Source organism: Lontra canadensis, unplaced genomic scaffold (genome assembly GCF_010015895.1).
Source record: "Lontra canadensis isolate GAN:19392208 unplaced genomic scaffold, GSC_riverotter_1.0 scaffold52, whole genome shotgun sequence".
Taxonomy (NCBI): Eukaryota; Metazoa; Chordata; class Mammalia; order Carnivora; family Mustelidae; genus Lontra; species Lontra canadensis.
The window spans coordinates 14,000,700-14,015,829 of NW_022631046.1; the positions used below are offsets into that span (position 1 = coordinate 14,000,700).

The 15,130-nt window shown below is 34.9% G+C and overlaps 1 protein-coding gene across 1 annotated transcript in view; it reads right to left on the minus strand.

The window, feature by feature from the left end:
• UHRF1BP1L (UHRF1 binding protein 1 like) overlaps nt 1–15,130 on the minus strand; it is a gene marked incomplete at its 5' end in the record, with an annotated part of 70,767 nt that overhangs the window by 45,219 nt on the left and 10,418 nt on the right. The window contains 3 exon segments of the mRNA XM_032874157.1: nt 496–678; nt 8,150–8,233; nt 10,204–10,384. Of these exon segments, the coding sequence (XP_032730048.1) occupies nt 496–678; nt 8,150–8,233; nt 10,204–10,384 (448 nt within the window).

A 15,130-nucleotide genomic window follows, 5' to 3' on the forward strand; every position in this document is an offset into this window, starting at 1 on the left:
AGCTACTAGAAATATACATGAACTCAATTTGTCAAACAAGATAATATATGTGAAAATACTTTATATATAAACTGCTGTAGGAATATAAGTTATTGCAATGATTCCTCTTTATTGTGTGTGATTATTCCTTAAACAATAGTCATACTTACATCACATTTAAGATATTCTTGTAAAATAGCTTTTACCTGAAATTCTTGTTAAAAAAAGAGAACTATTAGCCATTTAACAGTCTCAAAGATTCCATCTGGATATTATTCTTATTGATCATATTAATTTTAAAAGTGCTTTGGTCCATAATCCTATGGTCTGAATAAGGTTCAGAACTTTTAGATATTAAGTATTAATTATTAAATGTCAATTATTAGATATTAATTATTAAATATTAATTTATCCACAGAAAATATCATATTATGATCACACACACACACAAACACACACACAGGCACAGACACTTAATACCAGGGGAATGCCATAATGTTGTTATAGGTAAAATACCTGTTTGTGTGTGCTGGGGAGAGGCATGTGTTGGGGATTTAGGAGGTGAACCTACATTATGATCCTTTACAGCCTGCTTAAGCATTTCAACGTTGCACTCAAATTCATGTAACAACTCGTTGGCCCATCCATTTTTTGTTTTGGTTGCATCACTAAAATACATCCAATGATTACAACTATCTCCTGTAAAATGAATGACAGGTATTTCACTAAAAAAATGTACAAAATTGATTTATTTTATTATAGCCCTGCTTCTAAGAAGATTTATTCATTTTCCAAGGGAGACTTTCTCAAGGGAGCAGCCTTCAAGAGCTTTTATAAGCCTACAAGAGCTTTTAATCTGCCTAGAACGTAGGAGCAAAACATTTAGAATACAGGAAAAGAATGTCAAAAGCAAATTGTCTAAAAGGTTTCTATCAAGACCCATCATTGGTAGAACAACATTTGAAGTTTCAGTTACAAACAGTACTGCTGGTCAACCTTCACTGAATGCTCAACTACCTGGCATATCTCCACTACAAAGAACCCCAGAAAATGCTACCACAAAAAAAAGTCCTTTCATCAAAAATTTGTTATAAAATAGTGGCTAAAACCTATCCTTAAAATGATAAAATAAAGATTATGAAAACACTAAAGACCAATTAAATATTTCAAGATAGATATCAGTCATAAAGATATAGATATATCTATACCTATATAGATTTTTTTGGAAGAAAAATAAAAGATCAGGATTATTAGGTTTCTCTGTAGCAAAAACTGAGAAAAGTAATATGTACATAAAAGGGCTAAGAAAATAAAATCTTGATGCCTAAGAATTTCACCTCCCAAAATATGAGTTGTTTCTGTAGTAAAAAAATATTTTATGTATATGTAAGTAACTTACAAATTAGGAGAATAGAAGTACAACAAAGCCTTCCAATAAAAATCAAAACAAACATTAAAACCTTTAAATTCTATCAGGTACAGATAGAGAAATAACAAAGAATAGGAGATGGAAATTTATGAATATCACTTTCATAAAGTCCTGAAAAATACATTATACTTGCTTTTTCTTATTTTTGTGAATTAAAAAAAAAAAAAAGCCACACATCACCAAATAGCAGATTGGTATATACTTAATTTGGCCATAAATACATATACTTCTTGTTTTTATTATTTGGGAGAAAAAGCCTATCAATATTCAACTATTCAAAAGCATATTATGTATTACTTCTCAGGCTTTTGGCTAAAATCAAGTAAAAAAGTCTATTAATGAAACTTAGATAATACAGAAAAGTTAAAAAAAAAAAAGTTCCAGGAATCTTCTTACAATGCAGCTGAAATTACTGTTATATTTTTACTATATATTCTTTCTTGATTTTTTAATATGCTAATAATATACTAATTTTTAAATTCAAAACACATCAATAATTTACTTTTGCCACAATGAAAAAAATAAAATAGCATAAACTATGTCTTCCACATTCTGATTTTAAATTTTAAATCAATTATTTAGAATACTGACAAATGCTAACAATTATACTTTCTAATAATCTACACAAAACTCTACAAAATGCATAAATATTTTCTATGGCATTTGTATCTTCTTGTAAAGATATTACTGGGGAAAAAATAACAAGTGTCTTCGTTTCTTTTTTCCTTAAAAAAATGAAGTTAGAGAGAGAGGGAAGATGGCAATAGAGTAGAACTCCAGCTCAACACAACCCAAGAATACAATTAGGTTACAATCAAATCATCCCAAGTACCCCAGAAATTGATCTCAAGACTGGCAGAATACCACACTAAAGGAAGAGAAGAGGCCACACGGAAGGTAGGAAGTGTGGTGACATGGTTTGGGAGAGAAAGATCACTGTGGCTACTGTGTTGGGGAGGGAGCCAAAGTCACAAAGAAGGGTGAGAGACAAACTCACACACAGGGGAGCACATGGGGAAAATGAATCCCCATAAGCAGCTGACTTGGAAGGCAAGAGGGGTCGAATTTCATAACTTCCAGGAACCAGGAACGCTTAAACCCTGGAGTTCTGAAGGTCAGCATGCCTGGCTGTGGAAAAGCTCAGAGGAGATTGAAGCAGCTCTTGTAAAGAAGACAGGCAATTAACCCACAAACATACAGCATGGGAACAGCAGTCTGAAGAGCACCTGAAGCATGCACTAGGGAAGTTATTCACTCATCTTGGATTGTGTCCTAGAGAGAAAGCATTCATGGAGAGACCACTCTGGCAACAAAGGAACAGGCTAGCACCACTTAGTGTTACTAGCACCTCCCACGCCTCCCAGTAGAAGCACAGGGTAACCTTTGGGAATCAGCTTACTGTGGACATTCACTACCTAACTTGCTTACACCAAACCTTGTTCCACACACTCCAGTGAAACTGCCCCTCCTACTCACACATGCCTCAATCCCAGTGTAGTGGACCCTCCCCCCTCAGAAGACCCGTCCAAATCCCTGCTCACTCTGCATCACCCTAAATGGGAGTTTTGAAGAGCCTCTGTTCCAGCAGCTGTGGCAACAGGTCTCATTTCACAAGGAGACCAGAGAACACTTAGCTAAAATGCTCCATATTTAGGCCAGGGATAAAACACTGCCAACGAAAGGCAAAGAGAGCCTCTGCAGACAACTGGACTGATGGATAAAGCAACAGGCAACAACAGAGCATTCCCAGAAGCAAAAGGACCTGGTGAACAGGGAACACCAGAAAGCAGGGCACTCTAGGACCTCTTTTTCATAAGGCCATTACCCTCAAGAGCAGAAGACACAGCTGATTTTCTTAACACAGAGAAACAGGCACAGAAACTTAGACAAAACGAGAAGAGAGAGAAATTTATCTCAAGTGAAAGAGTAGGACAAGGGCACAGCCTGAAAGCTAAGTGAACCAAATATAAGTTACATCTCTGATAGAGAATTTAAAGTCATAATTATAAGTAGATTTAAAGTAATTAAAGTTAATGATTATTCACTGGACATGATAAGAGTGGAAGGCATGAGTAAGACCCTTAACGCAGGGATAAGGAATGACATAGTAGAAATAAAAGGCTCAGTGAATGGAGAAACACACCTGGTGGAATAAGCAGAAGGACAGAAGAAGCAGAGGAACAAATTAGTGACCTAGAAACAGATTAATGGAAAGTAATCAAGCTGAACAAAAGAGAGAAAAAAGAATTATCCAAAATGAGAACAGACTTAGGGAACTCAATGATTCCATCAAACATAATAACATCAAACATAGTTTATAGGAGTCACAGAAAAAGAAGAGAGAGAAAAGGGGCCAGAAAATTCAATTGAAGAAATAAAAGAGGCAACCCTCTTGGGTCCCCTCCCTCTTCGGGAGCTTTGTACTCTATCATATTCAATAAACATTACTATCACTCAATACACTCTGCTTTTGCTGCCCACCAAGAAAAGAAAGAAAACAAAACAAAACAAAAGAAAGGAAAAGACAAAAGAAAAAAGAAAAGAAATGAAAAAAGAAAAATAAAAAGACAAGGCTAAAAATTTCCCTAATGTGGCAAAGGAAACAGATATCCAGATCTGGAAGGCACTTTCCAAGTGCACATGGAATATTCTCCAAAATAAATCTCAACAAATTCAAGAATGTTGAAGTCATACCATGAAACTTTTCTGACCATAACGCTATGAAACTAGAAGTCAACTACAAGAAAAAATCCGGAAAGATCACAAATACTTAAGAGGTTAAATAACATGGTACTAAACAATGAATGAATCAACCAGAAAATAAAAGAAATAAAAAAGTAAATGGAAACAAATGAAAATGAAGATATAAGGGTCCAAAACCTTTGGGATGCAGCTAAAGCAGTTCTAAGAGGGAAGTTTATAGCAAAATAGGTCTACCTCATGAAGCAAGAAAAATCTCAAATATACCACCTAACCATCAAAAGGATCTAGGAAAAGAAAAATGAACAAAATCCCAAACCAGTAGAAGGACATAATAAAGATAAGAGCAGAAATAAATAATAAAGAAACTAAAAAAAAAACAACAGAACAGATCAATGAAACCTGGAGCTATTTCTTTGAGGAAAAAAAAAAATCAATAAAATTGATAAACGTCTAGCAGATTTAAAAAATGAAATTGGACTCAAATAAAATCACCAATTAGAGAGGAGAAATACCAACGAAGACCACAGAAATACAATTATAAGAGAATATTATGAAACACTATATGCCAACAAATTAGACAACCTAGAAGAAATGCATAAATTTCTAGAAACATATAAACTACTAAAACTGAAACAGGAAAAGAAAATTTGAACAGACTGTTAAGCAGCAAGGAAACTGCATCAGTAATAAAAAAAAAAATTCCCGACAAACAAAAGCCCAGGACCAGATGGTTTCACAGGCAAATTCTACCAAACATTTTAAGAAGAGTTAATACATATTGTTCTCCAAACTACTCCAAAAAATTAGAAAAGGAAAAAAAACCTTCCAAATTCATTCTATGAGACCAGCATTACCTTGATACCCAAACTAGGTAAAGATACCACTGAGAAAGAGAATAAACCAATATCCCTGATAAACATAGATGCAAAAATTCTCAACAAAATATACTAGCAAACTGAATTCAACAGCACATTAGAAAAATCACTCACCAAGAACAAGTGGGTATTCATTCCTGGGTTGCAACAGTGGTTCAATATTTGCAAATCAATCAATGTGATATACCACATCAAAAAGAGAAAGGGTAAGAACCATACAATCATTTCAACAGGTGCAAAAAAAGCATTCGACAGAGTACAACATCCATTCGTTATAAAAGCCCTCATCGGGGCGCCTGGGTGGCTCAATGGGTTAAAGCCTCTGCCTTCGGCTCAGGTCATGATCCCAGGGTCCTGGGATGGAGCCCCGCATCAGGCTCTCTGCTCAGCGGGGAGCCTGCTTCCCCCTCTGTCTCTGCCTGCCTCTCTGCCTACTTGTGATCTCTGTCAAGTAAATAAATAAAATCTTAAAAAAAAAAAAAAAAAAGCCCTCATCAAGGTAGGTTTGGAGGGAACATACCTCAACATAATAAAGGCCATATATGAAAAACCAGATGAACATTATCTTTAATGGGGAAAAACTGAGAGCTTTTCCCCTAAGGTCAGGAATAGAGCAAGGATGTCCACACTCACTACTTTTATTCAGCATAGTACTGCAAGTCCTAGCCACAACAATCAGACAACAAAAAGAAATAAACAGCATCCAAATCAGCAAGTAGGATGTGGAACTCCTAATATTTGCAGATGACATGATACTACATTTGGAAAACCTGAAAGACTACAGCAAAAAACTGCTACAACTGCTGAACAAATTCAGTAAAGTCACAGGATAAAATATCAATGTATAGAAATCTGTTGCATTTCTATACACCAGTAATGAAACAGCAGAAAGAGAAACTGAAGAATCAATCCCATTTACAATTGCCCCCAAAACCGTAAGATACCTAGGAATAAACCAATCAAGGAGGCAGAGGAACTATACCCTGAAAACTATAAAATGCTGACTAAAAAAAACTGAAGAAGGGCGCCTGGGTGGCTCAGTCAGTTAAGAAGCTGCCTTTGGCTCAGGTCATGATCCCAGAGTCCTGGGATCAAGTCCCATCTTGGGATCCCTGCTCAGAAAAGAGCCTGTTTCTCCCTCTTCCTGCCGCTCTGCCTAGTTGTGCTCTCTATCTGTCAAATAAAAAAATAAAATCTTAAAAAAAAAAAACAAAACTGAAAAAGACACAAAGAAATGGAAAGACATTTTTTTCCATATAGGGCCTTTGTCCTTTTATTGGTTTATTCCTAGGTATCTTATGGTTTGGGGGGCAATTGTAAATGGGATTGATTCTTTGATTTCTCTTTCTGCTGTTTCATTATTGGTGTATAGAAATGTAACAGATATTTTATCCTGGATTAGAAGAATATTGTTAAAATGTTATACATCCAAAGCCTACAAGTTTAATGCAATCCCCATTAAAAACCAAAGGTATTTTTCTCAGAACTAGAACAAACAATCCTAAAATTTGTATGGAAGCACAAAAGACCTCGAAGAGCCAAAGCAATCTTGAAAAAGAAAAGCAAAGCTGGAAGCATCACAACTCTGGACTTCAAGTCATATTACAAAGCTGTAATCATCAAGACAGTACGGTACTGGCACAAAAACAGATAGATAGATTAATAGAAGAAAACAGAAACCCCCAGAAATAAACCCATAACTATATGGTCAATTAATTTTTAACAAAGGAGAAATGACTATCCAATGGGAAAAGAAAAGTCTCTTCAAAAAAATGGTATTGAAAAAAAGGACCATACAAAGGAAACAAATTGGACCACTTTCTTACACCAAACACAAAAATAACTCAAGATAGATTAAAGACCTAAATATGAGACCTGAAACCATAAAAATTCTAGAAGAGAACAGGCAGTACTTTCTTTGACATCAGCCACAGCTACTTTTTTCTAGATACGTCTCCTGACACAAGGGAAACAAAGGCAAAAATAAACTGCTGGGACAACATTAAAATAAAAAATTTTGCCCAGTAAAGAAAACAATCAACAAAACTAAAAGGCAATCTATGGAATGGGAGAATATATTTGCAAATGACATATCTAAATAAGTATTAGTATCCAAAATATATAAAGAACTGACATAACTCAACACCTAAAAACCAAATAATCCAATTAAAAATGGGCAGAAGACATGAACAGACATTTTTCCAAAGAAGACATTCAAATGGCCAACAGACACATGAAAAGATGCTCAACATCATTCATCATCCGGGAACTATAAATCAAAACTATTGAGATAGCACTTTACACCGGTCAGAATAGTTAAAATCAGTAACACAAGAAACAACAGGTGTTGGCAAGGATGTGGAGAAAGGAGAATCCTTTGCACTACTGGTAGGAATGCAAATTGGTGCAGCCACTCTGGTAAACAATATGGAGGTTTCTCAAAAAGTTAAAAATAGAACTACCCTATGATCCAGCAATTGCACTACTGGTATTTACTCAAAGAATACAAAAACACTAATTCAAAGGGATACATACACCCCTAAGTTTATTATAGCATTATTTACAATAGCCACGGTATGGGAACAGCCCAAGTGTCCAGGATAGACGAATGGATAAAGAAGATGTGATATATATCTAAAATGGAATATTACCAGCCATAAAAAAGAATTAAATTTTATCATTTGCAAGGACATGGATGGAGCTAAAGAGTATAATACTAAGCAAAATAATTCATTCAGAGAAAGACAAATAGCATGATTTTACTCATGTGGTATTTAATAAACAAAACAAAGGAGCAAAGGGGAAAAAAAAGAGGAACACATTAAAAAACAGACTCTTAACTACAGAGAACAAACTGATGGGGGGCTGGATGGTGGTTGGGTAAAACAGGCGATAGGGACTGAAGACTGCAGTTGTTGTGATAAGTACTGAGTAATGTATGCAACTGCTGAATCACTATACTGAACACCTGAAACTAATATAATATTTTATGTTACCTAACTGGAATTAATATAATAAAAAATAAAAATAAACATACATTAAATTAAAACAAAATAAAATAAAATGAATTAAAGCAAATAATAAATATAAAAGGAAATGAGATAAACTGTCTATATAACTTTAAAGCAGCATTTACATCTGTTAAAGAAATTATTAAGCATACCTGCTTTGTGATAAGGATAATAATCTATAGTTAACTGTGTAAAAGACAGTTGCATAGCCCCTCCAGTAATACGTCTATTTGACTCTGGAAAAAGAAAAATAATAATAGAAGTGAGAGAAAGAGAAAGAAACATTAAGCAAATATCAGAAACACTTCATTTATCATATTTGCAATCCAAGCAGTGATTAACTGTCTCTATTATCACAGATAATACATTAAGGACTTCAGGAAATGCAATTCAATCTCATCAGTGTTTACTGAGCCCCTATCATTTGCAAGGTACCAAGCTAAAAGGTGAGGACACAAAAAGAACAGAACTTTTATATTCACAGCCCTAACCATATGCCAAGCACTGTTTTAAATACCTTACTTAGGTATACTTGCTCATTTGCTCTTCCTTACAACCCTGAGATAGATGATATTATTATCATCATCATCGTCATCATCATCCCCATTTTCCAATTAAGTAAATTGAGACACAAAGAGGGAATTAAAAAGACCCAGGTCTTTTTAGCCAAGAAATATAGAGCTGGTTTTGAACCTAGGAAATATTAACCACTACACTATATAATCCTATCTCTCACTGAGGTGGAAATTAAGCCGATTGGTTAGGTAAGTTGTCCAAATTAACACAGCTTTATGAAGATTAGAAAGTAGATCACAACTCAGTGTGACTCCAACATAAAAATCAAATTTTAAAACAGCACGAATAAATCAACTGAAGTAAGGAAAATATACATTAAGATACCACTAAGTACAAATGAATATAATTCATTTCAGACCTTTCTGGATTTTAGAACAGATCTGTAAAATGAGGGAAATATTGTGGTAGAGTTTTCCCCTTAAATAACATAATTCAACTTATTCTGTGAAGAAATATAGTGATTGTATATTTATATAAAAAAAACTCAGAAGACTATTCTTTTGCTTATTACTTAACCTTGACTCTTCATTTTGTTATTTTGGGTTATTTTAACTTTTCCACTTTCCTTTCATCTAACTAAAGCAGAAGATGCCAACTTTAAATCAAATGACACAAAGGTAGACAAAAGAAAAGAGAACAAATCCTTCTCTAAACTCCAAACCTTTCTCACCTTCTTCCACCCTTTCAACCAGTCACTGATACCTGGCTGCCTTATCTGATGAAGGCAAGGTAACTTCTGCTAAACATCCGGGATCAGTCTCAATATTTACTCTTTCAGCTTTAAAAATACAGAGCAACAATTTTCACAGATACATGAATCAGGTCTGAGGTAGAATGGTCAGATATTAACATCCCAGTTTTAAAGAGATCCTCAGCTTGATCCTCAAGCTCACCAAAGTTCGAGAACTACTATCTTGGAAGGTGGCCCAATACTTATGGGCAGGAACACTCTCCAATGGAAGCAGAATGCCTAGCACCTACATTATGGAACCAGAGATTTTCAAAGCGACCAAGAACAGCTTCCCACTTACTCCACTGTAATTCTCCAAAATAAGAGAAACAAAAGCTAAAAATAGAGAAAAAACACTTACTAACTAGAATTTAGCTTCCTAAGCAAATTTTGGGAGGATTACTGGTAAAGAGACACAAGAAATGGTAAACAACCACACAGCTGTGTTTACATGTACATGGGGTCAGAAAAATGCAGACAGACCACCATGGGAAAACATGTGTGCAAATAATTATGAATTGCATATGGACTCAAATTTAGTTTATAGACAATTTCAAAGAAAAAGTTAATTCAAAGGCAAGTCTAATATTTCATCATCCTCCAAGGATGTCACTTATTTAGTCCTTGATTTTTTTTTAAACCTAATATTACTGGCAGTATCAGGTGAAATACTAGCTAATAATTAATTGTGCTAAAATACTAAGTACTAAAGCAAAATAAAATTTCATACTGATATATATTGCTTAAAATTACAACTTTCATCTATGTATCTCACATGAATAGTAAAATTATGACCAGCTATCATACCAGACATACTATATATTACATATGATAAACAATCCTGTATTGTAGGAAATCTTAGAAAAACCAAAATAGTTTGAAATAAGCAGCTTTTATTACCTTTTTCTTTAGCATGAATATCATCACATATGTGTAGATCTAGATGAGAAATTACCAAGTGATGAGAGGTTTCTTTAACATCAAAGTCATTGAATAGTTTCACAATTGCATCATTTAGATCTGGAGCATTTGAGGTCTGTGGTGTCTTCACTTGTTGGGTAGATGGGGTTACTGTAGAGCTCTAAAAGATTCAAAACGGCCTTATCACTTTAAGTTAAATATTTGAAATTCCACAAATAAGAAAAGTTAAATATCTTTAGTAATGAAATCATGAAAAATAAGCTAATATATTTTCTTTTCTATCAATAACTCAATTTCCCCCAAATATTTTCTTAATTATATGAGAATAAAGTTAAATCTAAAAACTGGAGAACTACACACAATTTGAACATGAAACCAATGTATTTTAATAAATACTTGAATAGTTATATACTTTAAGTCCTTATTCTAGAAAATATTAACTATTCAAGGCAGCTTATTCCAATAGTATTAGTTCTACATATTAGAAGAGAAACAGGTGCACCTGGGTGGCTCATTCAGTGGAGGAGCTTTCCCCTTAAATAACATAATTCAGCTTATTCTACGAGGGAATACAAAGAGTGAGAAATGTAAAAAAGCCTAGAAGACACTTTATTCTTTTGCTTATTACTTAACCTGGACCCGTCATTTTGTTATTTTGGTTTAAAATTTCCATTTCTTGGTTTCACCTCAGGTCATGATCTCACCTATTGTGAGATGGAGCTCCATGGTAGGCAAGGACTTAGCAGGCAGTCTGCTTGACGATTCTCTCCCTCTACTCCTCCCCCACCCAGCACAGTCTCCCCAACCCCCCACTCTCAAATAAATAAATAAATCTTTTTTATTTTTAATAAAACAGAAACAAATGTGAGTCCTGTATATTATATCGGCTGTATATACTATTATATATCCTGTAAAAATAAATCACTTCTTTGCAAAGTGCTTGTGATATGGTACAGAGTACTCTAAGTGCTCTGGTGCCTCTCATAAGAGATGCAGCACATCCTTTGAACGTGGATATCTGAAGAAGCCAGAAAGCAGAAGAGATTTATAATAGACTCTGAACTGAAATTCTTTTTATTTTTTAAGATTTTATTTATTTATTTTACAGAGAGAGAGAGAGGGAGGAGGAAGCAGGCTCCCCACCAAGCAGAAAGGCCGATGAGGGGATCGATCCCAGGATACCGGGATCATGACCCGAGCCAAAGGCAGAGGCTTAACCCACTGAGCCACCCAGGCGCCCCTCAAATTCTTTTCTCCCCAAAGTGAAGAAGCATAGAATACTACTGAAATATAAAGACTGATGTGAACCTAAAAGCCTAAAATGATTCTACATATGTAAGCATACTGTAAGATCATCTGTTATATAAACTATAGAACTATACATGAAACTTTGGTAATAACAAAATGAAGACCAAATTTTTCGTCAAAAAATATTAACAAGTTTCTAATTAAGAACAATTCATTAATAAAAGTATAGTCAGTGATGTATGGAAAATTAAAGTATAAATATTTTGCATTATATATATTTACACATTACCTATTAAGAACTATCTGTAAACAAATTTCGAAGTATACTCAGTAAATGAGAATTTCTCATAGAAAATGATCAAGACCCACAGTGATTAAAGAAAAGGAAAGATGAAATATAATTGTGAAGCCTTAAATTCCAGGGGCTCCAGGAAAATTTTCTTACTAATTGTCAAAGTAAATTTCCATAAGACAAATCACTTATTTTTATTTTTACTTTTTTTTTCAGTTGGCTCCAGGCCCCAGATGGAGCCCAACACAGTGCTTGAACTCAGGACCCTGAAATCAAGACCTGAGCTGAGAACAAGAGTCAGATACTTAACCAACTGACCTACCCAAGTGCCCCAAGACACATCACTTTAATGTTCTACTTTCAAAGCTTTAATAGACTACTCTTTATGACTGTGCAATTTTGAAGGAAAAAATTCTCATGTATTTCTTTTTTAAGATTTTATTTATTTGTCAGAGAGAGAGCATAAGCAGGGGGAGCAGCAGGTAGGAGGAGAAGCAGGCTCTCTGCTGAGCAAGGAGCCTGATGTGGGACTCAATCCCAGGACTCTGGGATCATGACCTGAGCTGAAGGCAGTCACTTAACAGACTGAGCCACCCAGGCATCCTCTCCTGTATTTCAACAATGTTTTCTATCTTCTTTGTAAAACAAAAAACAAAACACAAACAAACAAAAAAACCCTGATATAAACAAAAACATAAACATTAATCTTTCTACAAAGCTTTTTCTTAATGTTGTGGTAGATTCAGTTTTTATATGCTGTTTGCGGGGAAGAGGGGGAAGTGGGCCATTATGACCTCTTTCGCCTTCTGAATTATCTTAACATTTCTTGGTTTTCAATGTAGTCTTCCCTTTTAGAGAAGGAAAGGATGAAGCTAATCAAATATTTATGACAGAAGATATCTCTCAATTTGTACAGCTGAGCAAAGGAACACTGTCAACGACTTCACTCTCTCATCCACTCTCTTGGTCTTCAAATCACGACTCTGTGGAAATGTGGTTAACTAAATCTACTAAGAAATATTAGGGAACAAGAAAAAATAGTAGTTATAAAGACTAACAACATGAAGAAAATTGTATACATCCATTTACTACATACTAAAACTAGGAAAACTGCAGGTGCCTAGGCAAAAAACCCTGTATGGAACTCAAAATGCTAACACTGGTTTTATTATTGTGATAGGATTATGGAACTTCATCCTTTTTTCTAGTTTTCTAATCTGTATCTTTATCTGGTTTCCTAATCTATATTCTATCTAAATATATCCACATATTATATAAATAAGACCTACATTAACACCAACACTCTGTCTACTAGCCTTTAATTTCAATTACCATGTCTGTTACTGATATCCTAAATTATTCTGTGTTACAGTTTAGTGTTCTGTTCATCAAGCTTATAAAATTAGACTCCCCCAGAGAATTATAAAGATATCTCACTAGCTATATAAATAGTATTTATTGGTAGAACGATACAAGGTTCACCGTCAATTCTTCATTTCTTTTTATGGCTAAAAGTTCTAGAAAACTATTCAAATAAATAGGTAAATTGGAATGAAAACAACTTTATTTTAGCAATATGACATGATTCTTTGAATTCCTTCAAGTTATATGCCAGGATTTATGAAATGATTTTTTAAAAAATTTTAAATAATCTAATAGCAGATATGTATAGATTCTCCTTCAAAAGTGTTGAAAGCAGGGGCGCCTGGGTGACTCAGTTAAGCGGCTGCCTTTGGTTCAGGTCATGATTCTGGAGTTCTGGGATCAAACCCTGCACTGAGCTCCCCACTTGGCAGGGAGTCTGCTTCTCCCTCTGACCTTCCCCCATTCATGCTCTCTCTTACTCAATCTCTTTCAAATAAATAAATAAAATCTTTAAAAAAATTTTTTAAATGTGTTGAAAGCAAAGAAGTGGAAGTAGAAACCACCTGACTTGCTACTTTGTCATTAGTCATTGACTTCCAATATGAGTAACAGTATTTCAAATTACCTCTGTCTTGTCATGAGTAACAGTATTTCAAATTAACTCCTCTTGTTACCCCAAGCTTTTTAAATTTTTTTCCCCTCTTCTTGGACAAATCCATCATAGTAAGAATGAGTAAGAAGTAAGAAGAAGGCCTTTCATTTGTCAAGTAGGATAAGAGCAGTTTGGGAAAGGGAGAATCAATCTGACATTTTACCATAAGCCCATTCTCTAACAGACCAAGTTTAAGAAAGAACACATCAAAATGGAGTATGTGTAACCCAGTTTCCTTAAAACCTGGAAAGGTGTATATCTTGAGAGGCATGTGTATGTAACTCTCAAAGACTTCTCTAGTAATGCCAAACTCATTTTTATCAGAAAATACCATGCTCTTTAACAATATATTTTGCAGATTCCATTCCCTCATCTGACACACCCTTTCCCTCACCTATGAACTATTTATTTTTTTAAAAGCCTCTGAAATCATAATTTAAACTGAAGAATATTTTTTTTTAATTTTATTTATTTATTTGACACAGAGAGAGATCACAAGTAGGCAGAGAGGCAGGCAGAGAGAGAGGGGAAAGCAGGCTCCCTGCCGAGCAGAGAGCCCGATTTGGGGCTTAATCCCAGGACCCTGAAATCATGACCTGAGCCGAAGGCAGAGGCTTAACCCACTGAGCCACCCAGGTACCCCGAACTTCTTATTTTTAAGACTTATTTTTATTATCCTCTCTTTGTGAAACCTTTCCAAATTATGCAGTTGATTATAACTTCTTTACGCTTCTATGGTTCCTTCACTCTTTTTATTTGCACTCTAGTGGGGATGCCTGGGTGGCTCAGCCAAGCTGCTGCCTCTGACTCAGGTCACGATCCCAGGGTCCTGGGATCAAGTCCCACATGAGGCTCCTTGCTCAGTGGGGAGCCTGCTTCTCTCTCTGCCTCTCCCTGCCCCTCTGCCTGCTTGTGCTCTTGCGCTCTCTCTCTCCCTCTCTCTGACAAATAAAGAAAGAAAGAAAATCTTTAATTAAAAAGAAAAAAAGAATTCTGTGTAGAAAAACTTCACAGAAAATTAAAAAAAAAAAGATGAACTACAATGATTTGTTTTATATCTGTCTTCCCATTATACTGAGATCCTTGAGGACAGGGTCTGATAATACTCACTTTTACATCTACCGTGTCTAGCCCTGTTCCTTATCACATAGCAGCTAGACAGTAACTAAGGCCAGTTCAATAGCCATAGGAAAGCCTAAAATATATGCTACTACACCATGTATCAAGCCAGATCACCAACAAGCCATATGTCTGAGATATATTACTCTGTTTCCAAAGAAACAGCTTCACAGAAATAGGATTTCACAATATCCCTTATTTTTATTAAGAATAGATACAATGCTAACAGG